The sequence below is a fragment of the Mus caroli genome, unplaced genomic scaffold (assembly GCF_978045245.1).
Source record: "Mus caroli unplaced genomic scaffold, Mus_caroli_1 scaffold_20, whole genome shotgun sequence".
Taxonomy (NCBI): Eukaryota; Metazoa; Chordata; class Mammalia; order Rodentia; family Muridae; genus Mus; species Mus caroli.
In genome coordinates this window covers 55,546,862-55,571,768 of record NW_028227275.1, presented here as the reverse complement: position 1 = coordinate 55,571,768, position 24,907 = coordinate 55,546,862, and the positions used below count along the sequence as shown (strand labels likewise).

The window sequence follows — 24,907 nt, the reverse complement described above, 5'->3', positions numbered from 1 at the left end:
CGGCTGCATGAGAGGAAGATGGATAAGCAGCTGGATGGTGGAGGAGGATGGGAAGGAGGAGGAAGTGGTGGTGGAGGAGAAAGAGGATGGTGGGAGGGACAGATAAGATGGATAAGGACAGACATGGTGGAACAGCCTCTAATTCCAGCTGAAAGGGTTTTCCTGCCTGGCAGATGTTTGTGAGTGTGTTACTAGCCTGATCTACAGAGTTGTAGGCCAGCGCAGGCTGCAAAATGAGATTTTGTCTTTGAAAAAAATAAAAGAAAGGATGATGGGTAAATTCCACTTTGGGATGGTGAGTCTTGCTCTGCCCGGGGGATGTAGGGTTCCTGATTTAGCTTGTACGGTGGGCTCCCCCTTTAAGTCCCATTCCTCCCACAAGGTGGACTGTCTGAGGGACAGAAACAGACGGTCCTGCTGGGCTTCCCTCCTTTCATGCTATGACACTGGGCTAAATATCTCTATAGCAGCGGCATCTTGCTTCATGAAGACAGCAGCATGGTTTTGTAAAGTATCACCACCATTTTCTAGCAAAGAAAATGGGCTCAGAGAAGCTAAGGGAATTGTCTAACATCACACAGCATGTCTAACAAAATGACATCATTTGAACTAAAAAACTGACTCAAGCCAGCAAGATAACAGTCAGGGACTGACCAACCCCAGTGAGGACCCAGCAGGTAACGGTGCTCACAGTGGGGCAGTCACAGGGCCCCGTATGCACTCAGGATTCTGACTTCCAGGCCTGGTATGGTATCAGTTTTGCAGGGAGACCTGGAATGGACCACCCCCTTTGCCGGCAGTGTGTCCCTGCATCTTCCTGGTTCCTTCAGAGAAGGCCAAAATGTGGTCCAGGTGTCCACTCCCTGCTGATCCTGCAGGATGTCCTGGCTTTTCACCATAGGGCAAAGGAACATCACCACCCATGAGTAATGGTTAACCAACCCGGCACCCCATAAATAAGGAATCTCAGCCAGGACTGCAGGGCTGTTTCCACAGGATGCACTGGGTGAAAATACTAGGGGTGGCCGTAGGGGCCGCCGCGCTCTTGGGGCTGGGGATCATCCTTGGGCACTTTGCCATCCCCAAAGCAACTGGCCCTCTGACCTCCAGTACTTCAGACTCCCAGGACCTGGACCTGGCCATCCTTGACTCCGTAATGGGACAACTAGATGCCAGCAGGATCCGAGAGAACCTTCGGTGAGAAGTAGGTCTGCTCAAACAAATCCCTGTTAGCTAGCCAGAGGTTTCCACTGATACATTCCACTCTCCCTCGCACACCCTGCAGAGAACTCTCCAAGGAACCACACGTGGCCACCAGCCCTCGGGACGAAGCCCTGGTGCAGCTGCTGCTGGGGCGCTGGAAGGATACGGCGACTGGGCTGGACTCAGCCAAGACCTATGAGTATAGGGTCCTGCTCTCCTTCCCCAACGCAGAGCAGCCTAACAGCGTGGAAGTCGGTGAGGTCAAGTCCGGGAATGTCGGGTGGTGAGAGCACTGCCTGGTGCAGTGCTGACTCTGTCTTCTCACTCAGTGGGCCCCAATGGAACAATCTTCCACTCCTTCCAACCCTTCGAGAAGAATCTGACCGGGGAGCAGGCGGGGCCCAATGTATTGCAACCTTATGCTGCCTATGCTCCCCCTGGGACTCCAAAGGTGAGCTGGGGACCCCCTCCCCCCACATACTACGATATTCTAGCTCTCCTTGGTTCTCTCCCTCCTCACTCGGAAGCAGGGGCATCTGAGGAGTTCTTCAAGTGGAGCCTCAAACCCCCTCCACTGATCTTGCCCAGGTTGTTTATTCCTATCCTCCATCAGTCATGGTGGTCCCTGCCCAAAGTCTTGTATGGGACATGAGATAGAGAAGAGGGTAACCACCTTTAAGGTACATACAGCTTTGGGTAAGGTGGGGAGACAGGAACAAAATTCTTGTGGCTGCTACTCCATCTTTGTACCCCTTTGTTACCTGCCTTTGGGCAAACCTGGCTACAGATATCTGCTTTCCGGATCAGGGCCTCCTTGTCTATGCCAACCAAGGTTCAGAAGAGGACTTTAAGGAGTTAGAGGATCAGGGAATCAACCTCGAGGGCACCATCGCTCTGACTCGCTACGGGGGCGTGGGACGTGGGGCCAAGGTGAGTAGCATTCACCAGGCAGGGATCTGGGTGAAGGGCCAGCAGTGGACAGGACATCAGGAGGAAGGGGACAGAGAGGAAGCAGCTGGGGTGGAAAGAGGTGGAGCATTAGTGTCACCTGATACCACAGGGGCCAGCAGGAGAGGCAAGAACCCAGGCCAGAGGCTCTTGATTCTGAATTGTTTCCCAGCTCCTTCTCTTCTTTCTTTAAGACAGGGTCACTCTCTATAGCCCTGGCTGTCCTGGGACTTTGTAGACCAGACCCAGAGACATCCGCCTACCTCTGCCTCCAGAGCACTGGGATTAAAGGCATGCACCACCATGATTGGATATTTTTGGAATTTTTGTTTTGTTTTTCTTTTTTTCTTTATTTTTTTATTTATTTTTTTTAAAGATTTATTTATTTATTACATGTAAGTACACTGTAGCTGTCTTCAGACACTCCAGAAGAGGGAGTCAGATCTCGTTACGGATGGTTGTGAGCCACCATGTGGTTGCTGGGATTTGAACTCTGGACCTTCGGAAGAGCAGTCGGGTGCTCTTACCCACTGAGCCATCTCACCAGCCCCCCTTTTCTTTTTTTCAAGACAGGGTTTTTCTGTATATCCCTGGCTGTCCTGGAACTCGCTCTGTAGACCAGGCTGGCCATGGACAGTGGTCTGCCTGCCTCTGCCTCCCAAGTGCTAGGTGTCTCTCCACTACTGGTGAAATTTTTAAAATGTTTTAAAAGTTCTTCTTAAACCTTCTTAAAAAAACACTTATTTATTCATTTTATTTTATTTATTTTTTGTTTGTTTGTTTTTTGTTTTTGTTTTGTTTTGTTTTGTTTTTGAGACAGGGTTTATCTGTGTAGCCCTGGCTGTCCTGGAGCTCACTCTGTAGACCAGGCTGGCTTCGAGCTCAGAAATCCACCTGCCTCTGCCTCCCAAGTGCTGGGATTAAAGGTGTCCACCACCACTGCCAGGCCTTTTTTTTTTTTTTTTTTAATGATAAAGGACCTCAGAGTTTGTTTTGTATGTCTGTCTATGTGCCTGTCTGTGCATGTTTATATTGTGTGGGTACATTTAGTGGCCAGAAGAGGATGTCTGATCCCTTTGAGATGTAGTTACAAGTTACAACATTCATCTTTTTTATTGTTGGTGGTGTTTTTGTTGTTGTTTGTCTGTTTGTTTGTTGAGACAAGGTCTCTCTCTATAGCCCTGACTATCTTGGAACTTTCTGTGTAGACCAGGCTCTCCTCTAATTCACAGAGACCTGCCTCTGCCCCCTGAGTACTAGGATACAAGGTATGCAAAACTGTACCAGCAATATGGTTTGTTTTTGTTTTTGTTTTTTGTATTTGACTTACTTCACCTAGCTCAACATTTTAAGGTTTCTTGAGGTTGTTTGAAAACTTTATTCCTTCTCTCCCCCCCCCCTTTCTTGCTCTTGCTCTGGCCTCGCTCACTCTGGCACCCGCTCCCTCCCCTCCCTCTGAGGGATTTTATTCCTTCCCAAGGTGGAGGAGCATCCCACTGTTGCACTGGGGGTGTGCTCAGTTGGTAGAGTGGTTTCTTGGCATGCACAAGGCCCTCCCTAAATTCTAGTCCCAGCAGCCCATAAAACTGGATGTCCTAGCACTGGGGAGGGAGAGGCAGGAGGATCAGAAGTTCAAGGCCATCCTTGGATACTTAGAGAGTTTGTGGCTAGCTACATTACATAAAACCCTGTCTCCAAATATATCTATATATCTTCTTATTTATCCATTCATACACTGGTACACGGATGGACATTTGGGCTGCTCTCATTTTGCTGAGACTAATGCTGCTATGAAGGGTGAGCATCTTCTTTTGTTTGAGACTGAGTCTCCCTCTGTAGGCCTGGCTTAGCCTCAACTGCACAACAGTCCTTCTGCTTCTGCTTCCTGAGTGCTGGGATTGCGGGCTTTAGCCACCAGAGATGACTCCCGTCTCACTCTTTTGTATACCTGCATAGTATTCCACCACAGGATACCTAGTGGCCCAAGAAGTTCTGTCATAACTGTTTTGGGCAAACATCATCTTGCTCATGGGAAGACAGCAATTTTGATTTCCATGTAGAGAAAGGAGGAGGAGGAGGCATAGGGCATGTCCCCATCTGTCACTTACACATAGCTTGCTCTGCCTTCTCTAGGCCATTAATGCTGCCAAACATGGAGTTGTCGGAGTGCTGGTGTACACGGACCCTGGTGATATCAATGACGGGAAGAGCTTGCCTAGTGAAACTTTTCCAAACTCCTGGCGGCTGCCTCCTTCCGGTGTGGAGCGAGGCTCCTACTATGAATATTTTGGGGACCCTCTGACCCCCTACCTTCCAGCCCACCCCTCTTCTTTCCGCCTGGATCCTCACAACACCTCAGGATTCCCCCCAATTCCCACCCAGCCTATCGGCTTTGAGGATGCAAAAGATCTGCTCTGGTGAGCCTGTGCCCAGTGTGTCCTGACCCTAGACACCTGTAGATGCCGAAATCACCCTCACAGACACTCTCTCCTCCCCAGTAACCTCACTGGAACCTCTGCCCCTGCCTCCTGGCAGGGGGCCCTGGGCTGTGAGTACAAGCTGGGACCCGGCTTTGGGCCGAATGGAAGCTTCCCTGCTGGGAGGTGAGGCAGGGCATCTCTTCCCTCCCTTTCCCCAATTCCCTTCTTCCCTTAATACCTCCTTATCCAACATTCCTTCTTCCCTCTTCAGGGTGGTCTCCCAGCCCTTTCCAAAATGGCTTAGTCTTTGGGGATTCCTCACTGAAAGGAAGTGACCCACCAGACCCCATGGGGTCTCCCTGCCCCTCACACCCACTTCCCAGTTCAGCTACTACATGCTGGGACCTGGAACATGCTCCAGGACCTGGGCAGTGCACTTCTGGCCACTGTCAGCTTCCTCATCTGAGCATTCCTGGCTAAAAGGTGTCCCCTCTTCCCAAGCTAAGGAGACAGAGAGCAGGCTTTGTTTCCTGCCTTTCTTGGTCCTGCTGGGCAAGTACCTGATGGTGTCACCTCCCCTCTCTTGACTTCATTTTCCTCTGAGTCTGATAGGAGGACAGGAGAGGGCTTATGTTCTAATTATATCCTTCATCCCACCCCTAGTGAGGTGAAAGTGAGTGTCCACAACAGGCTGGAGCTGAGGACTTCTTCCAATGTCCTGGGCATCATCCAGGGGGCTGTGGAGCCTGGTGAGCCTGTTTGTACTGAGCCCCACCATACTTGAGTCTTCCTGGGTCCTGCCCTGGTTACAGCCCACTTTGGCCTGCCTGCCCTCTGCTGTCCCCTCTCTGTCCCTCTGACTCCGGTCCTCCCTTCAGATCGATACGTGATCTACGGAAACCACCGAGACAGCTGGGTACACGGGGCAGTGGACCCCAGCAGTGGCACTGCTGTCCTCTTGGAGATCTCTCGAGTCCTGGGGACCTTGCTAAAGAAGGGTGAGGCCATGCTCTCCTCTGGTTACTCCCCCAGAAGCCCCAGAGTCATTTCCTGCCCATTTCTTTAGTTTCCTTCATCTCCAGGGCTCACTTGAACCAGGCATGAGCCTTGGAGGCATTAGTACCTGGGTGCCAGCCCCTGGCCTTTGGAGCCTCGGAGCTTATTAACAGATAATTGATACATGCAGCCATCCCCACGAGTCTCCTATGTGTCCTGGGAAAGTCAGGCCCCACAGGCTGTGAGCATGATCCATCCAGGCTTTGCCCATAGACTTTGCCCATAGGCTTTGTTTTGTAAACCAAGCCTATCCGTTTTGGTGACATTCCAGCACTAGAGATCCTCAAGAGAAAGAGTGCTGGATCATCAGAGCAAGGGATCATAGCTAGGGCAGAAGCTGAGCATCCAGGGACAGTCAAGGTAACGAGAGGAGAGGGCAGAAAGGAGGTTGAGGGCTTCTGTCTCTGGGCTAGAAGACATGAACTGAGATGAACTGGAGGGCTGTTAGCAATGATGGAAGGCCAGATGTGGCCAAAACCAGCAGAGGAGGGCAGGTGGTCAGCTGGGAGCAGCAGGTAGATCGCTGGAGGACTGTGTGCCAGTCTAGCCTACTTGGGAGAGTTTCAGGCCATGGAGCCCTCATCTCAACAAACAAACAAAAAACCCCAAGGGTTACTTGGATATAGCCAATCTTTTTCTTATGCATTTATTATAACTTAATCTCTCAGGTATAGAAAGAATCTAAATAATGGATTTTCTATGTAGATTGTCAGATATTACTAGTAAATATTATGGAGTGTAGGCCTTCTAGAAATGAAAAAGATGCCTGGCAGTGGTGGCACACGCCTTTAATCCCAGCACTTGGGAGGCAGAGGCAGGTGGATTTCTGAGTTCCAGGCCAGCCTGGTCTACAGAGTGAGTTCCAGGACAGCCAGGGCTACACAGAGAAACCCTGTCTTGAAAAACCAAACCAAACCAAAAACAAAACAAAAAAGCAACAAAACAAAAAACAAAGTAAGAACCAAACAATAGATCAGATGATCCAGCTGCAGTCAGAAGTGCAACAAAACAAGGAGCTGAAGGAGCACGGAGCTGATAAGGGGCAAGCAATAGAGTCTCAGGGGTGTGGCTGGGGACAGTGGGCTGGTAGCCTGGAGATGGAAGCCAGGCTGCTGGATGCTGTAGGGGGTTGGGGTGGGGGTGGGGCTGGTTAATTCATGTGCCCCTGGAACCTACGCTGTCTGGATTTGAACCTGGCTATGCTGCTTACTGGCTATGACCTTGGGCAAGACATTTAACTTAGTTAATTTATTGGCTCTATTTCTTCAACTGTGAAGTGGAAAGACACTTTATTTATTTATTTATTTATTTATTTATTTATTTATTTATTTATTTATTTATGGTTTTTCAGGACAGGGTTTCTCTGTGTAGCCCTGGCTGTCCTGGAACTCACTTTGTAGACCAGGCTGGCCTCGAACTCAGAAATCCGCCTGCCTCTGCCTCCCGAGTGCTGGGATTAAAGGCATGCACCACCATGCCCGGCTGGACACTTTATTTTTATTTTATGTGTATGGGTACTTTTTTTTTTTTTTTTTTTTTTAAGATTTAACTATCTTATGTATGTGAGTACACTGTAGCTTCAGATGCACCAGAAGAGGGCATTGGATCCCATTACCACAGGTGGTTGTGAGCCACCATGTGGTTGCTGGAAGACCTCTGGAAGAAAAGTCAGTGCTCTTAACCACTGAGCCCCAGCCCAGTACTCTGCTTTTACGACTGTCTGTTTACCATGTGCACGCAGTGCTGTCGGAGGACAGAAGAGAGTTGCATCCCCTGGAACTGGAGGTTGGAAGCCTCTCTGTGGGTCCTCTGCAAGAGCATCTCTCTGGGTTCCCCTCCCCCACGCACACGGTGCTCTTGTAAGGTTGACCTGGGATAAAACTATTTGGCAACTACCAATGTACTATCAAGTAATGTTTCCTGGGATGTTTAGAGACTAAGGATAGAGAATCAACTCAAAGCAAGTCTACCATAGAACAGAGAGGAGGTAGGGCATTCAGGTCAAAAGAGACCCAATGACCCAAGGACTTCCAGGGTACAGTGTGTTGAAAGTAGGGGGCTAGAAAGAGGACTGTCTCCTGGAAGGCTGGCAGAAGGGTGCCAGGTGGTGTGGTCTGACCATCTTTTCACTCCTCCCTCCCTTCCATATCCCCAGCCTACTCCCTAAGTCTCCCTTGGGTCCCATGAAGACCCTGCCCTCTTCATGACTTCTTCTCTTCAGGCACCTGGCGACCCCGCAGGTCCATCATATTTGCCAGCTGGGGAGCAGAGGAATTCGGACTCATTGGCTCTACAGAATTTACAGAGGTGAGTGGACTCCACGGGGTGGGGAGTCCTTGGATGAGCAGCAGTGGACTGATGTCACCTCCCACCCTCCCACCCTCCTTGCACAGGAGTTCCTCAGCAAGCTGCAGGAGCGCACGGTGGCCTACATCAATGTGGACATCTCTGTTTTCTGTATGGGAGACTTGGCCAGCTGGGCGTGGGCTGGGAAAGGAAGGGGTTGGGTCTGAACAGGCCTCCCTGCTTCCTTCCACAGCCAATGCTACCCTCCGGGCACAGGGAACACCTCCTGTACAAAGTGTGATCTTCTCTGCCACCAAAGAGGTGCAAAGGGGTAGGGGGGACTATGTAGTATAGGGTGGGCAGGACTGGAGCCTGCGGGTCACAGCTGATCTGGAGAGTGGGGTCTGCTAGAGACCCATCTGGTTGTTGAGGCTGGGTTTTCTGAGCTATCAGATGTTCCTCTCTGTACCAGATCAGTGCACCAGGCTCCAGTGGCCTCAGTATCTATGACAACTGGATCCGATATACTAACCGCACTAGTCCAGTATATGGACTGGTTCCCAGGTGAGCCCAGAAACCAGACAGGTAGGGGGCCCATAGGCCTAGCATGTCCACCTGGCACCCTCCTGAGTCTGTCTTCTTTCCTTCTCTAGCCTGGGCACACTAGGCGCCGGCAGCGACTATGCCGCATTCGTTCACTTCCTGGGCATCACGTCGATGGACCTTGCCTACACCTATGACCGGGTGAGTAGTCTTCCATACCACTCCCTCTCCAGCACTGCTGTGTCAGGTATCAGGGGAAGATCTAGTCCAGACGGGTTCTGGTTCATTCACTCAGTGTCTTAGTTTTGTTTCTGGTTGCTGTGAGAAAATACCCTGACAAAGGCAACTGTAAGGAGGAAGGGCACAAATCTAGTTCTAGTCCATTATAGCAGGGGTCACAGTGGTGGGGGCTCCTGAGAACTGAGGGATCACCCTCAGTCAGAGCAGAAAGCACTGAGCAGACGCTCAGTCAAGTTCCTCATCCCTGACCTAGGAACAGCGCTACCCACAGTGCAGTCCTTGACAGAAGTATCAACTCAGGATTCCCACAGCAAGTTTCCAGCACAGAGGAGATGGATTTGCTCCAGAGGGACAGAGGTCAGGGAATAAGAGACAAAGACAGGAGATAGAGGATTGAGGGAGGAGGGGGAGGGGTGTTTATTCTGGAGGACAAACGACTGTCTCTGGATGGAGAGGAGACAGACATGGCCCATAGGCAAATGGTGGTTTATAAACGTAAAAGGAGAAACCCTGTGTTAGGATAAGGTGTTGAATTTTAATTGGGTGTGTTAACTAGGTAAGTCAAAGGGGGCTTTTGATTGCTGGACTTCAATGTTTTGATAGCTGGACAGCCTCAGAAGGAGGGATTGGCCAAATAAGGGGATAGATCTCTGTGGGTAGCTTCAGGAATGTAATCTAACAGTTTTTAGCAAGGCAGAGGGAATTGGGGAGAAGGGCAAGACCTGCTCTAGCTGGCCAGAGTCCCTTCTGTCCTCCCACCTCAATAAATGTACTCAAGATAGACTCCTGCAGATATGCCCATAAGCCATCCAGATTTAGACACTTCCTTACTGAGACTCCATCCCAGATGCTTCTAGCTTGTATCAGATTGACAATTCAAACTCCCTATTAGCACTGGACAAGACAGGCTGGCTTCCCTAGGCCTCAGAGCATCTGTTTCTGCTCATCAAACACTTGCATTGGTGGCACTGCAGCTCCACCTTACTCATTCTACAATGTTGTCACGTCATGTTATGTCTTACTCAGGACAAGGAAAAGACCGCTGTCAATCAGCTGTAGGGTGGCAGTGACTATGAAGAACTGAGTATGGAAATACTTGTGCGGGGGTCAGCACTAAGCGAGACGTGTTAGGGAAAGACTCCTACATTTGGGGATTGAGGTGGGGCCACAGAGCATCCAGCCTGTACCGCTAACCTCTAGAGTGGATGCTCTAAACCCCTTTCCCCCTGGCTGTGCTGCTCTTGGATGGAGGCGCTGGGATTCCCATGTGTGATTCCAAAGCCCCAGGCTCCTCTGCCTTTCTGTCTGGGTGATACCAGGCAGGTTAGCCCCTAACCCTCAGTTCCTCCTCTGGAGTGGAAGTTCACACTGTAGCCCACTGTGGGTACCCAGCTCTCCCACCCCAAGCCTACCTCTTCTTTATTCCTCTAGAGCAAGACCTCGGCCAGGATCTACCCCACCTACCACACAGCATTTGATACATTTGATTATGTGGAGAAGTTTCTGGACCCTGGTGAGGAGGGGACAGGGGCATTCTGAAGCTGACAGAAGCATGGGCTGAAGATGCAGCCCTGGCCTTGGCTCCCCTCCTAGGTTTCAGCAGCCACCAAGCTGTGGCCCGGACTGCTGGGAGCGTGCTTCTCCGGCTCAGTGACAGCCTCTTCCTGCCCCTCAATGTCAGTGACTATAGTGAGACACTACAGAGTTTCCTGCAGACTGCTCAAGAGGTCCTTGGCACCCTGTTAGAGAAGCAGAACATCAGCCTGGGTATGCACACCCCAACATGGAGTCTCGGGGAACCCTGTATCCCCAGACAGGGCTAAGCCAGGTGTTCCCCACTCAGGGCCCTTGGTGACCGCAGTGGCGAACTTCAAGACTGCAGCTGCATCCTTGGGTGAGCACATCTTGACCCTGCAGAAGAGCAGCCCTGAGTGAGTGTCAGCAGAGGGCAGGTGGCTGGGAGGGGGCACCTGGCATGCATGGAGCTGGCAGCTGAACTGCTGGCTTGCAGTGACGCACACGCTCTTCAGTCCTCTGCAGGTACGAATGGTCAATGACCAGCTGATGCTCTTAGAACGGGCATTCCTGAACCCAAGGGCTTTCCCAGAGGAGAGACACTACAGGTGAGCCTATGCCAAAGCTCTGGGTAGGAGGGGTGGAGCGATGGCCTCCTCCCCAGAGCTTTCCTGTGTCACTGTGCAACCACTTCACTGATGGCTGGGGACTGAGGCCCAGCCTGCACTGCTGTAAGCCCTCGCATTCAGAGAGCAGACCCAAGTTGCATGCTGTGTGTCGACAACGCTGAGCTCCAGGTAACCTTTCACTGACTCTCTGCTTGCCATCTCTCCTCAGCCACGTGCTCTGGGCGCCCAACACGGCCTCTGTAGCCACATTCCCAGGTCTGGCCAACGCTTGTGCCAGGGCCCAGAAAATCAACTCCGGATCTGAAGCTTGGGCTGAAGTACAGAGGCAGCTTAGCATTGTAGTAACAGCCCTGGAGGGTGCAGCGGCCACCCTGGTACCTGTGGCTGACCTCTGACCCCAGCCCTGTCCCTTGGGCTTTTTCTTGCACCTCTCACACCTGTATGTTCCAGTCTTTTCTGAAGCCAGGAGTAGGTAGATCAGCAAACACTCTCAAGCTTTTAAAGCAACAGCTGGGGTCCCTGCAGTTAAGGACACCTGCTAATGGTAGTGGGTGAAACTGGGGCCCAAATTAGTGTAGAGTCTAGCCCATTGTTCAGCCTGCTTTCTGCTTCCCCTGCGCTCTCTCTCCCCTCTTAACCCTCAAATAAAAGTTCCTGTTTGGAGATCATAATGAGTTCCTTTTATTGTTTGGGAATTATGAAAAAGAACCCTAGGTGCTCTGATCCAGGCCTTGATCTCAGGCCAGCTTGAGACGAAACCCTCTCAAGCTGGAGATCCAGGTCTGTGAATGTTATCTTCCTCGGCCATGACCACATCCTCCAGGCTGTGTCCCTGCAGCTTGCTCCCCACTAATATGTGGTAGGAACCAGGGGGTGGGAGTCCCTCCTCAGAGTACTGACCCCTCAGGAAAACAACTCTGTCTTTATCCAAGGTTAGACCATGGGCCTGGCACAGGTCCCGTGCTTCCTGGAGTCCATCCAGGGCCAGAGAGTGTTCTATGAAGTCCAAAGGCAAGGTCTGTCCCTTAGGAGTGCTCAGGGCACGGGACAGGCGGGCTAGAGCTTTGCGGCGGGCGTACCCAATGTGTTCCTGCACTGCGCAGCTCTGTAGGTAGGGTAAGGTGCGAAGCAGGCGAAACAGTCGGGCATGGTTGTCTTCCCTGAAGGCAGCGTCAACAGCCAAAGCCGTCTGAAGGGGTGGGCAGGCACGCAGGGCGGCAGGCAGCTGTAGAACCTCCTGCAGGGCTTCCACAGAACCTACAAAGGCAAGCAGCAGAAAGACACAAGGATGCTTGATGCTTTCTGGATCAGGCATACCTCCCATCCCACCCCCTCCAGACCCAAGCTATTTATATACACCTCTAGTTCCAGGCAAACTTGTTTCCAGAGCTTGGCTCTGCCCACCTGCCAGCTCCAGTCCTGTTCCCTCAGAGAGGCTACCCCACTTCCTCTCTCCTCTTCTAAGAAAGACCCAGCCTTAGCCGGGCGTGGTGGTGCACGCCTTTAATCCCAGCACTTGGGAGGCAGAGGCAGGTGGATTTCTGAGTTCGAGGCCAGCCTGGTCTACAAAGTGAGTTCCAGGACAGCCAGGGCTATACAGAGAAACCCTGTCTCGAAAAACCAAAAAAAAAAAAAAAAAAAAAAGAAAGACCCAGCCATCTGATCCTTCTCTGGTCTTTTTGAGGTGCCACAAGACCAGACCTTCAATCTAAATCCTTACAAGGCAGTGTTGTACATTTACATAGTAGGGACACAGGCCAACATAACATAAAGGCTTGCCTGGAGTATGGGATATTATGCTAGACCCAAACTTAAGCCTTCTGCCTCAGGGTTCCCACTGAGGCCTGAGGGCGCTGGCTTCCCTACACTTTCCTCTCTATCTGGAAGGATCGTTGTCGTGGTTGGAGGATGACTTTGCCTAGTTTCCTTTCCAGGAAATCTTGGTACTGGAATCTTGGGCCACTTTTTTTTTTTTTTTTTTTGGTTTTTCGAGACAGGGTTTCTCTGTGTAGCCCTGGCTGTCCTGGCACTCACTTTGTAGACCAGGCTGGCCTCGAACTCAGAAATCCGCCTGCCTCTGCCTCCCGAGTGCTGGGATTAAAGGCGTGTGCCACCACGCCCGGCTGGGCCACTTTTCTTAAATTAGTGAATTTAAGAGTCACTGTGGGTAGCCGGGCAGTGGTAGTGCCCGCCTTTTATACCAGCACTTGGGAGGTAGAGGCAGGCCGATTTCTGGGTTCGAGGCAAGCCTAGTCTACAAAGTGAGTTCCAGGACAGCCAGGGCTACACAGAAACCCTGTCTGGAAAAAGAAAAAAAAAGAAAAAAAAAAAAAGAAAAAGAAAAAACAAAAAGAGTCACTGTGTGCATGTATGATACAAATATATTGTCTCCACATATAAAATCATCAAACAATCTGCCTGCCTCTGCCTCGAAAGTGTTCCCATACAAGGCGCCTGTTACCACGCCCACTGGATTTTCCTATAATTAAACAAACCACCCATAGAAGGGAATCTTTTAGCAACTCCTGTTACAAATGTTTATGGGCCAGCCCACGGAGTAGTTCTTAAAAGTTTGGAAAGCGCTTTCTAGGTCAACTCTCTCAGTACTATCCTACCTCCTTCCACCTCTACTATGTAGAAAACAGCCCAATTTGAGAATGACAGACCTGAGGTCCCACGTCGGGACTTTTACCAACTGACTTTCCCAAGGAGAAGCTATTGCTGGGGGATGGAAGTTACAGTACTCCCAAGCTATAGTTCGCCGTTGCTGCTACAACTGCGTCTTCCCCACCCCAGGCTCCTCAGGTCCCCGCACTTAGTTCTCTGGGATCGACTCACCCAAGTTGTAGAGCAGAAAGAGGCCCTGAAAAGCAGCCTGGCGGGGGTGCGGGGCTTTGCCCCGCGCGTAGCAGCGCCGCAGCGAACCGAAGCCTTCCTGCACCTGAGTCTGAAGCAGCACCGGGTCCGCGGCTCCGCGCGTCTCTTCTGGCCGCACCCGCGCCACCACGGCCAGCAGGGTGGCCAGCGCAGCCTCCAGCACTGTCGCCGCGTCCGCGTCGTCCACGCCCTGCAGCGACAGATCTAACCGCACTGCGCGCAGGCGGTCGGCCACAAAGCTCGCCACCTCCGCGCACGACACGTCGCCGCGGCCAGCCACCTCACCGGCCAGATAACGCACGGTGGCCAGGAGCACTGGCGGCGGCCGCAGCAGACTTGGCGGGGGCCGGGATTTGCCCGCTGCCGGCCGGCTGTACTCCTTCACGGTGCGCCTCGGGTCGGCTCGGGGAGCGTTCCCACGGCCGCCTGGCTCCACCTCCAGTCGGTGCAGGCGGCGCTCGCGCTCGCGTCGGGCGCGCTCGGCGGCCGGGCACATGTCTGGGCACAGGCCCATGGGTAGTTTGCAGCCGGACATGGCAGGGGTGTGGGTAGAGGACGCACACTCAGCATCGCCGGGCCAGCGGAAGCGCGGCACTGCATCCTGCCGTGGGCTCGAGGGACAGACTCGGGCCCCGGTCTGGCCAAACTCAAGCCGCCGCGGCTTTCTCCATTTGCCGATCCCGCGGCCTTTAGAAACGCCTCCCATAATCCATCGCGCCTGGCTTCGGTTTTCCCTCTTAAATCGTCCCATCATGCATCGGTTTGTAGTCCCGCGACGTAGGCCACACCTCCCCAGGGCTGGGATTTGTTGGTTTAGTTTTTTGTTCTTAGGGCTCTCGAAGTAGGAAGTCCTGCTTTAGTACGTGTCTGTTATTTCTTTAACACACTAAGCTAGTGCTGCGTGCCTGTCATTCTTCATTGTTTCCCTATGCGTTTTGTTTTAACACAAGATCTCACTGTGTACCTCTGGATGGTCTGGAAGTCACTATATAGACCAGGCTGACTTTGAACTCAATAGAGATCCGCCTGTCTCTTTGCCTTCCAGTTCCCGGATTAAAGGCGGGGCCACTCATTCATAGTTATTATTAGCATCTGTCTAAGCTTCACTTCACAGTTAGCTGACAACAACCAAGTAGGCTCCACCCAACAGCTACCTGGCAACAGCCAGGTAGGCCTGACCCATTATAAAAGGGGCTGCTAAACCGGGCGTGGTGGCGCACGCCTTTGATCCCAGCAGAGAGGCAGAGGCAGGCGTATTTCTGAGTTCGAGGCCAGCCTGGTCTACAAAGTGAGTTCCAGGACAGCCAGGGATATACAGAGAAACCCTGTCTCGGGAAAAAAAAAAAAAGGGGGGGGCTGCTTGCCCCCTCCTCTCTCTTGCCTTCTTGCTCCCACTCTATCCCCTCGCCCCTCCCCCTCCCTGTGCTCATGGCCAGCTTCTAATTCTCTACTCCTCTACTTCTCTCTCTCTCTTCTCTCTCTCTGTCTTTCTCTGCCTCTACTACCCTCTTAACTCCCCTCCCCATGTTCTGAATAAACTCTACTATACTGTCGCTTGGCTGGCCCCTCAGGGGGAAGGGATGCCTTGGCAAGGGCCAGCTGAAGCACCTCCTCTCTTAGGAACACATTCCTCCTGTCTTTATCTCCTTATAAACATAACGGGTATGATCTGCCAGACACAGCTTATTCAAGTCTGCTGGTACAATTTAAACTCAACCACAGACAATAACAAGCAAATGGACCTGGTTGTGTTCAGGCATGTGTTTTACTCACACATATTTACATTTTATGAAATTTTCACTAGTCAAAGAATCCTTTTTCTTCCAACCATAAAAAAAAGAAAGAAAGAAAAGAAAAGAAAGAGAAAGGAAGGAAGGAAGGAAGGAAGGAAGGCTCTCAAGGGCCTTACAAACAAAGGCAGTGGGCCAGGTCTGGCTACAGACTCTGGTCTGGATGGGTGAACTGACAGATTAAGTGACCCAGATGCCACTCACAGAAAACAGATAGGCAGGACCAGAAGTTCAAGTCTAATTCCAAGGAGGCAGTCAGGTCAGAGCTGGGAAGTGCTTGCTTTTCTCATACTTGATCCAGTTAATACAGATATGGCCCCTAGTAGTCATACGAGCAGGAAACACGGCCAGGTCCCAAGGAGAGCAGTGGGGGAGGCTGGCAGTGCTGGAGCTGACATCCCAGGAAGGGTCCACCCCTTAGGGCAAGTGCGCGTGAAGGGTCTCTGCCCGCTTCAGGTACTCAGCCGCCTTCTTCTTCACACCTTCCCGGCGGGCAGGGGATGGGTCACCTGTAGGAAGCAGATGGTCCACCTACATTCAGAACCCCTGGTCACAATGTGTCCTTTTCCCTCCCTGGGTCCTCGTGTCTTTGCCCCATTTTATGAGGCTATTAAAAAAATTAAGGGAAAATTCTGCCCAGAGTCTCCAGTTGACCTGTGAGACACAGACGCTCACGGTCCCTCTTTCTTTCTTTAGAATGTGTTGTATGTGTGTGAGTGAGCACGGAGGGTCAGCGGGCAACCTCGGGTGTAGGTCTTCCCCTATCACCGTGTCTGTCGGAGATGAGATCTCTCTGTTCTCTGCAGCCTATGCCAGGCTCAGCTGCCCTGGAGTTTCTGGGGATTCTCCTGTCCCTGCTTCCCATTTTGTCATGGGTACGCTTGCTGGAACCGTCTCTGCTGGTGTACACTGTTATGTGTGGCTCTGGGCATTTAGTTCAGGTCTTCCTGCTTGCACGGTGCTTGCACGGCACGCACTTTACCGACTGCACCACCTCCCCTGGTCCTTTGCTTTCCACTTTCCCTCCTCCCTACTGCCCTACCCACCTGAGACGCCCTGCAGAAGAATGTGCACCCCATCTTGGTAGCCTTGGAGAGCAGCAGCGTAGGCACCAGCCTTTTCATTCCGCAGGGCTTGAGTGATGAGCTCTGTGGCCTGGCCAAGGTAAGCTGGGGCAGGCTCTCCATCCTCAGCCTCTTCCTCCTCCTGTCCTCCTGGCTCCCAGGGTTCCTGGTCCAGCCTTTTGGACTGTACCTCAATGGCTGCCAGCTCACCTGTGTGGGTAGGGCTGGGGCCTGTACTTTCTGTAATAAAACAGGGAAGAGTGAGGGCAGACTGGCCCTCTCTTTCTCAGGGCCTGTTGCCTACCCCAGGACACCAAACTGTCCCACTGGAGGCTGGGCCACTCTGAATTCACTTTAGTAGAAGAAAGCAGCTGGGATCTGTTTCCTTGGTTTGGCTCAGGAGGTTTTGTAACGGCTTAGTGGATTATTACTGCTGCATGGGAGAGTGCATGCATGAGTGCAGGTGTGAACATGCCATGGCTGGAGGACAGGTTCTGGGTTGGTTTGTCTGTCTGTTTTAATCATCTACAGTGGAGTCTGGGATGGAACCAGGTTGCCAGGTTCATAAGGTAGGGCTTTCACCTTCTGAGCCATCTTGCTGGCCCATGACCTTGAACTTCTGGTCTTTCTGCTTCTGCCTCTCAAGTGCTAGGATGCAGGGTGCGTGCCACCAAGGCCAGACACAGCAGGTCTGTGAGCAATAGGACCTATGGTGATATGCTACCCAGAGTTTGCTCGGAGAGGAGGACTCGCTCCATTCTCCAGCTCCATCCTCCTGGGCTCCTCCCAGAGCTGCTCACAGCCACAGAGGGTCTCCCTTAACACCCCTTAGTTCCGCTACCCCACATCTGCTATCCCACACCTGCCACCCCACACCTACTACCCCACACCTGCCACCCCACACCTGCCACCCCACACCTGCCATCCCACACCTGCCACCCCACACCTGCCACCCCACACCTGCCACCCCACACCTGCCATCCCACACCTGCCACCCCACACCTGCCACCCCACACCTGCCACCCCACACCTGCCACCCCACACCTGCCACCCCACACCTGCTACCCCACACCTGCCACCCCACACCTGCCACCCCACACCTGCTCCTTACCCTCTTTGGAGTAAGGGTCAAAAAGGGCAAGTTCAGCCTCAGAGAGGGGACCTCGAGCCAGGGAGCTGGAAGCTTCCTCAGTACTGTCACAGTTGAAGAGAAGGTCCAAGGCCTCCTGGGCAGGGCTGGATGGGAGGGGATCCACTGAGGAGAGACCAGAGGGACAGATGTCTGTACCTACTGTTGCTCCACTTTCAAAACAGAATCTCCATCTTGATTAGCCCTTGCAGCAGCCATGGGTATTGACAGGGCCACCAACAGGTTGCCAGATCCTATCTGATAGGTGAGCAAACCTGAGCTCAGAAAGGAAGATGACCTATTCAGAGTCCTCCCCAGGAGGACGGTGGAACTGCCCACCCCTATGTTTTCCCCTGAGGCTCTCGAGGAAGACTCACTCCTTCCCTGACCCTGAGATACCTGGCACCTCCAACTCCTCCTGGCCCCTCCTTTCCGCAGGCAGTGGCTGAAGTAGCCTGGCCTCATCCGGAGGTGGTGTGGGGATGAGAGGGGGTGGCAGGATTCGCAGGTCCCTGGACACCTCAGAGGGCCGTGTCACCTCCCCGCCCTGCAGGAGACAAAGTTCAGCAGGGAAGGGGTCAGGAATGTGGCTGGCAGGGCGGGAAGCTGTACAAGGGAGCTGTACTGGGGGTGGGGGCGGGGAGCAGACAGACTCACCCGGAAAAACTCCTTGAGTTGGGGGCTGTTGTTGAGTGCAGGGATGGGCACCGTGAAGCGCAGCAGGTCCTCCGCGCCCTTGCGCCGCTCCTCGATCACAGAGGCTTCAAACCGCCCTGCAGACCCCAGGGCAGGAGAGCAGCAGTGTCGGGGGTGGGGTGGGGTGGGGGGCTTCAGGCTCGCTGTCTCTCTGTTCCTTCTCTGTCTGTTTCTGTCTCTCTCTCTCTCCAATCTCTCTCTCTCTCTGTTTTTTTTTTTTGGGGGGGGGGTTCCGAGACAGGGTTTCTCAGTGTAGCCCTGGCTGCCTTGGAACTCACTTTGTAGAACAGGCTGGCCTCGAACTCAGAAATCCACCTGCCTCTGCCTCCCAAGTGCTGGGATTAAAGGCGTGCATCACCATGCCCGGCTAATGTCTCATTTTGTAATTAGCTAGCTTTTGAACTTACTATGAAGATCTCAAACTCACGGAGATGCACCTGCCTCTGCCTCCTATGTGCTGGGTTAAAGGTGTGGACTATCGTGTCTGACAGGAAAGGCCATTTGAGGCTTGGATACTATCAGGAGGGCAGTGAAGCTCAGAGAAGGAGGTGACTTGCCCAAGGTCACAGAGCAAGCTGTCCCACTGCTGGGCAAGGTGGGGCTCACCTGTTAGCTCATACTTGGGAATCTAAGGTAGGAGGATCGTTAGAAGTTCAAGGCTAGCCTGGGCTACATTTGAGGTTTTTGTCTCAAGAAAATGGAAAAAACAAAAACCGAAGCAAACCAACAACAAATGGCAAAGCTACATGTAGTATAGGCTAGCTCTACCTTAGTTGTTGTTGTACTGGGGGCACAGCCAGCACCCTAGCCTACTCTCCATGATGGTCTCATTGGCTTGGGGTGACCTGCCAACAACACACTCTGAGAACTCCTGTAGTTAACGGGTGAGTGGACTCTTGGGTTCTCTGCTATAAAAGCTAACTTGGGGGCTGGAGAGATGGCTCAGCGGTTAAGAGGGCTGACTGCTCTTTCAGAGGTCCCGAGTTCAATTCCTAGCAACCACATGGTGGCTCACAGCCATCTGTAATGGGATCTGGTGCCCTCTTCTGGTGTGTCTGAAGACAGTGACAGTGAACTCACATACATCAAATAAATACATAAATAAATCTTAAAAAAAAAAAAAAGCTAGCTTGGTGTTCTGTCCCTCATGTCCTCCTTGACTCTCTCCCTGCCACCTTGGGCCTCTGCCAGCAACAGAGCCATCAGCAGGTGTGGCCTCTGACCTTTGGAACAGAGCCATATGTTAAAATAAGCACCTTTCCTACAGTAACTAATGCATCCGCTGTGCTAGCGCAGCAGAGAGCAGACCAAGGCTCAGACAAGGCCTTCACCGCAGCGAGCCTCATCCTGCTGGGACTGCTCATAGCCCAACACACAACAAGGGGGAGGTTGCTCAGAGTCTCGCTTTCGCCATATTTCAATGAGGCCATCTGAGAAGGCCCATCTAGTTTTCCAAAGATGCCCGTTCAGGGTACAACCTCACACTCACAGTCCCCACCAGACCAGTCCCCCGTTGCCCCCACACTGGGGCAGAGGTTCAGAGTCAATACTCACCAAACACCTGGGCACGGGGGAAGGCCGGAAACTCCTCTAGGCGACGGAAGAGGTTTCGGTGAGTATAGGCCAAGTCCCCATGGAGCTTACGGAAGTCGCTGTACCGCTTCCAGACGACTACCTGTGAGGCAGTTGAGAACTGACCTGGACCAGCATGGTGGAAAGTGGCCTTCCCACGCTAAGTGTATCCTAGAGGCTGAGAAGGACTGCACACACCCTCTCCAGCACAGGTCAGGGAAGAAGGCTGTCTGTCCTTGGTTACCAGCTCTTCCCTTACTGATGCTGATGTGTACAGGAACAGCCCTTCTTCCTGGGAGTCACACTCACCTCTTTGACATCCTCTGGGTCCTTCTTTGAGATGAACTGAGAAAGGAAAGGTGGGAGCCAGGTGAGACCAGAGCCTGACAGGCAACACTGCGCTACCCCTCACAGTGTCTTTCAGAACAAAGGGCATGCTGGGATAAATGGGCCTGGATTTAAGGCTTGGAGCAAGTTTTCTTTTGGATTTCTGCATGCAGGGTTTCATGTAACCTAAGATGGTCTCAAATTGACTGTGTAGCAGAGGCTGGCCTTGCACTCCAAATCCTTCGACCTCTGCCTCCCAAGTGCTGGGATTACAGCATGCACTACTAAATTAAGCTATTTTATTATTTATATTTGATACTAAGGATTGAACTCAAGACTTCTTGAGTTGCATCCTCAGCTCCTTGAGAAAATTTTCCTTTGTATACCTATATCTTTATCTGATAAAAGTGAGTATACTGAATGTCTAGATAGCCCTATACTCAACTTTTATTTATTTATTTATTTTGGTTTTTGAAACAGGGTTTCTCTGTATAGCCCTCACTTTGTAGACCAATTTTTATTATTAATTATTATTATTATTTTAAACCTTTTAACTTTTTTACTTGTTTTTTTTTTGTTTGTTTGTTTTTTTAATTAGCAGTGATATTTGCATGTATACCTAGATGCCAGCAGATGTTTTGTGAGCTGTGCCACCATGTGTTAGTTGGGAACTGAACTCAGAGCCTCTGGAAGAGCAGCTAGTGTTCTTAGCTGCTGAGTCATCTCTCCATCATCTCCCAACTTTATTATTTTTTTTAAATTGGCGGGTTTTTTTCCTTTTTTTTTTTTTTTTTTTTTTTTTTTTTTTTTTTTTAGCAGTAACAAGGCTTCCCTCTTTAGCCCTGGCAGGCCTAGAACTTGCTTTGACGGTTAGGTTGGCTTCAAAGTCACAGAGATGTGGCTGCTTCTGCTTCTTAAGTGGTTGGGGTAAAGACACACACCACTATGCTTGGCACTCAACTTCTATCTCAATTCCTCGCCACGTCCTGGTATTCAGAAAGGAAAACAAAACAAAACAAAACTATGCTTCTCAGGAAATGAGAGTCTAGGGGCTGGAGAGATGGCTCCTGGAGAGATGGCTCAGCAGTTAAGAGCACTGGCTGTGTCAAACACCAATGCCCAGAAAATAAAGTAAAAATAAATAAATCATTTTAAAAAATGAGAGTCTGTCCCAGGATCCAGTTCTTCTTAAGACAGGAGCTACAAGGTCTCATACCCATGAAGACAGAGTTAGCAGTGGGGTTGGGCACTCTGGAAGAACAGAATTGGCCTGAGACAGAAGTAACATTTAGTTTTTGCTATTATGCTTATAGGAGTTTTACAGTAAGGTTGTACAGTTTAGAATCAACAGTTTTCAAAACATCCTTTCCATTTTTTTTTCTAGATCTCAGCAAACCAGACATGATTAAGATGCCCATTTAAAATCTAAGGATAGGGACAGGAGAGGTGGCTCGGTAGTTAAGAGCGTGACCTGATCTTCCAAGCACTATGCTCAGTGCCCAGAACAGTACCCACATTATGTGGCTCACAGTCGTTTGTAATTCTGGCTCCAGGGGATCAGATCTGATGCACCTTCCTCTGACCTCCACAGTTGTGATACACATTCACACAGACATATACATCAGCCAGAAACAAGGAGAGATGATTCAGCTGGTAAAAGCACTCGCTGCTGTAGCCAAGGACCTGGGTTTGGTTCCCAGCACTCAGATGGCAGATAGAAATAATTTCTAAGTCCAATTCCAGGAGATTCAATACCTCTTTTGACCTTTGATCTCACCAGGCTTGTATTGGGTACATATACATACATACAGGCAAAATATTCATATTTTAAATAAATTAAATATAAAATTAAAATATTATATAAAATTAAATAAATCTGGAGCTGGATCGATGGCTCAGAGGTTAAGAGCACTGGCTGCTTTCTAGAGGACAGAAGTTAGGGCACACAAGCACTTGTAGTTCCAATCCATAGGGATCTATCACCCTCTTCTGGCCTCCTTTGGTATTGCATGGAGAGTGTACAGATGTTTTTGTTTTTTAAAAAAATATGTTTTAAATCTTTAAGTAAATAAGCCAGGAGGGGTGGCACACATTTTTAACCCCTAGGGAGGCTGCACTGGGGAGGCAGAGGCAAATGGATCTCTGTGAGTTTGAGCCTGGTGTACAACACAAGTCCCAGAACAACCAGGGCTACAGGAAAAACCATGCCTCAAAATAAAGAAAAAAATTGAGTAAATAAATCTATATATAAAAAAAAAGATCATCTTGTAGGGTGCTGTGGCAAGACAGAGAGAGAGAGAGAGAGAGAGAGAGAGAGAGAGAGAGAGAGAGAGACTTCTCTAGTATGTGGGAGGCCCTGAGTTCAACCCTAGCACTGGAAAAAAACCTCAACTATATGCATGTGTAAGGCATGTGACTAGATCTAAAAAGCTAACAGGAAGACATGAGGGTTCTAATGCTTTTTCATCCTTTCTACCCTCTGGCATCTTCCTAGAGACAATTATTATATTTGTATTTTTTTGGCATGAAAAAGTAAGCCACTGGAACACTCTTGACATATCTAAGATTCTGACTTAGATTGCTTTGGGAGCGACTTGTATGTGTTTGCTTCCTTTTAACAGTTGACAAGCTACTAATCAAACAGTTGCCAAGTTGAAAAAAATTTAAGTAAAAGAAAATATACAGTCAGTCTTTTGGCAGCAACCCGGTTTCTCCCATTGGAGACCTCCATAGTTACAAGCCCTTGGGTAAAATCTAAAAGCATTCTTTCATGCTGATGTTTCTACGAGCTCATTCTAAGTTTTATTGTTACAAACACCAATTTCAGCTTATTGACTTCCTTATCTGTAAAGACCAGTCCTTTTTTTTTTTTGCATGAGTTTTTAAAATCACACAAATATTTTATAAACACATATATAATAGTATAATAAAATATACTATATACATTTAAACTTTTAAAGAGCTTTTTTTATAGTCGGTCCTGGTGGTGCACACCTTTAATCACAGCACTTGGGAGGCAGATGCAAGAGGGTCTCGGTGACTTCAGGGTCAGTCTAGTTTACATCGTGAGTTCACAAAAGCCAGGGCTGTCTCAGAAAAAGAAAAGATAGATAAATAAAAAGGTGGTGGTGGGGCTTTTACGGATCAAGCAGGGAAAATTACCCAAAGTTACTCTAAGCGATTAGAGAAGGAATATTTGGGTTAATCCGGAGTTTTCTTGCTTTGAGAAATTCGTAGACATCTAGACATCTAGACGTAGGCATCTAGACATAACCAACAACAGGGAGGGGGTACCCGGCCAAGCGCAGAGCCAAGCTCCACAGACTTTAAAAATGACCCTTAGCCCCGCCCCAGGAGGTGAGGCACCTTAAGTCTTCTGTCTCAGGCTCCTCTTAAAGGGGAAATCTATTTGTGTAGGCCCAACCGCGACCTCCCTGAAGCTCTTTGCCTTTAAGGTACAACACGGATCCCGAGCTGCTTAAAAGGGTAATGCTCCCCCGCTGGGTCCCACCTCACCTGAGCCGTTACTTTGTACTCTGTGTAACCCTTGGGGTGGGTCCTAGGGTCCGAGACTGTGTAGTGTCGCAGGAAGTCATCCTTCGCTTGGCGCGACATGACAGCGGAGCTGGTCGCCGGCTCCTCCTCCTGCACGTCGCCCCCGCTCCGCGTGTTGAGCCTACTGCCACTGCCAGGATCCGGCCTGCGCCCTTCTTCAGGCCCAGGGACCTAGTCGCAAGTGACACGACCGTTCTTGGCTTGGGGGCGTGGCTAAGGGAGTGTCTGACAAGTTCTCGGTCATTGGTAAAGCGGAGTTCTAGGTAGAGACTAAGGATTGGTTGTTTGGGAGAGGATTTACCAGCTGGCATCCTGGCATGTGATTGAACCCACTTCACCCTAACGTAAACAAACCCTCCTTACAGACCTCCGAAACGTTTCTTTATTTATCTTCTGCACACTCATCCAGCCTCTTATTTATGAATTATTTTAAGCTAAGATCTCTGCTGTGTTGACTAACTTCTGGGCTTAAAATATTCTCCTACCTAAGCCTCCTGAGTATCTGGACCTTCAGGTGCTTGGCATAGGGTCTAACCCATGCAACTTTTATTGTGTTCAAAATGTGCCTAGCAGAGCCAAGTTCCCTGTGTCCCGTGCTGATTGGGGGGGGGGGGGGACGACGACACACACTGACATTTTCTGATGCTGAAAATGCTGGATAGTGACAGAGGCTCTGAAATCACAACACTTATTTGAATTCCCCTTAACTGCTTCAAATTTGGGGAGGTGGGACGTTGAGATGATCTCATGTAGCCCAGGATGGACTCAGACTCTCTATGTAGTTGAGGCTGGCCTTGGATTTCTGACCCTCCGATTTCCATCTCCCAAATGCTGAAATCCTTGGTAAGCATTACATTTCCCTCTTGTAACTGCATGCACCTAGTTTTTCATCTATGGAAAGTGGTACCTGACACAGTATCTTCTGTAATAGATCAGATCAAGAGGCATGCTGGCACAACACAGGGATAGCGAAAACCCAACACCAATTGATCAAGGCCAAATTGGTGAGGAAGATGCATCAACAGTGTTCTCACTAAACATGGATTGCAGCACATCC

At 50.6% G+C, this 24,907-nt stretch overlaps 4 protein-coding genes across 6 annotated transcripts in view; 2 read left to right on the top strand and 2 right to left on the bottom strand.

Moving 5' to 3' along the window:
* Fau (FAU ubiquitin like and ribosomal protein S30 fusion) overlaps window positions 1–24,907 on the top strand; it is a 106,004-nt gene that overhangs the window by 48,432 nt on the left and 32,665 nt on the right. The gene's annotated exons all lie outside the window — the stretch shown is intronic.
* Window positions 998–11,235, top strand: Naaladl1 (N-acetylated alpha-linked acidic dipeptidase like 1). Its single transcript, XM_021152416.1, has 18 exons — window positions 998–1,197; window positions 1,286–1,458; window positions 1,533–1,654; window positions 2,011–2,133; window positions 4,285–4,568; window positions 4,650–4,754; window positions 5,235–5,320; window positions 5,450–5,569; window positions 7,849–7,934; window positions 8,021–8,084; window positions 8,167–8,234; window positions 8,386–8,477; window positions 8,567–8,657; window positions 10,128–10,209; window positions 10,290–10,463; window positions 10,540–10,627; window positions 10,727–10,819; window positions 11,049–11,235. The coding sequence occupies exons 1-18, from the start codon at window positions 998–1,000 to the stop codon at window positions 11,233–11,235; spliced, it is 2,238 nt and encodes a 745-aa protein (XP_021008075.1).
* Window positions 11,498–14,890, bottom strand: Sac3d1 (SAC3 domain containing 1). The gene is made up of 2 exons (XM_021151991.3): window positions 13,679–14,890; window positions 11,498–12,097 (listed from the first exon to the last, which is right to left on the bottom strand). The coding sequence occupies exons 1-2, from the start codon at window positions 14,469–14,471 to the stop codon at window positions 11,604–11,606; spliced, it is 1,287 nt and encodes a 428-aa protein (XP_021007650.1). The 5' UTR covers window positions 14,472–14,890; the 3' UTR covers window positions 11,498–11,603.
* Snx15 (sorting nexin 15) lies at window positions 15,470–24,054 on the bottom strand. Of its 2 annotated transcripts, XM_021151840.3 has the most exons (8): window positions 23,812–24,053; window positions 20,278–20,313; window positions 19,951–20,071; window positions 18,358–18,473; window positions 18,100–18,247; window positions 17,683–17,826; window positions 16,554–16,811; window positions 15,470–16,016 (listed from the first exon to the last, which is right to left on the bottom strand). In XM_021151840.3, exons 1-8 carry the CDS (start codon window positions 23,908–23,910, stop codon window positions 15,925–15,927), a joined length of 1,014 nt encoding a protein of 337 aa, XP_021007499.1. In that variant the 5' UTR covers window positions 23,911–24,053; the 3' UTR covers window positions 15,470–15,924. The 2 variants fall into 2 exon arrangements, with proteins under 2 accessions (XP_021007499.1, XP_029328765.1); XM_029472905.2 differs by lacking the exon at window positions 20,278–20,313 and having other exon boundaries at window positions 23,812–24,054.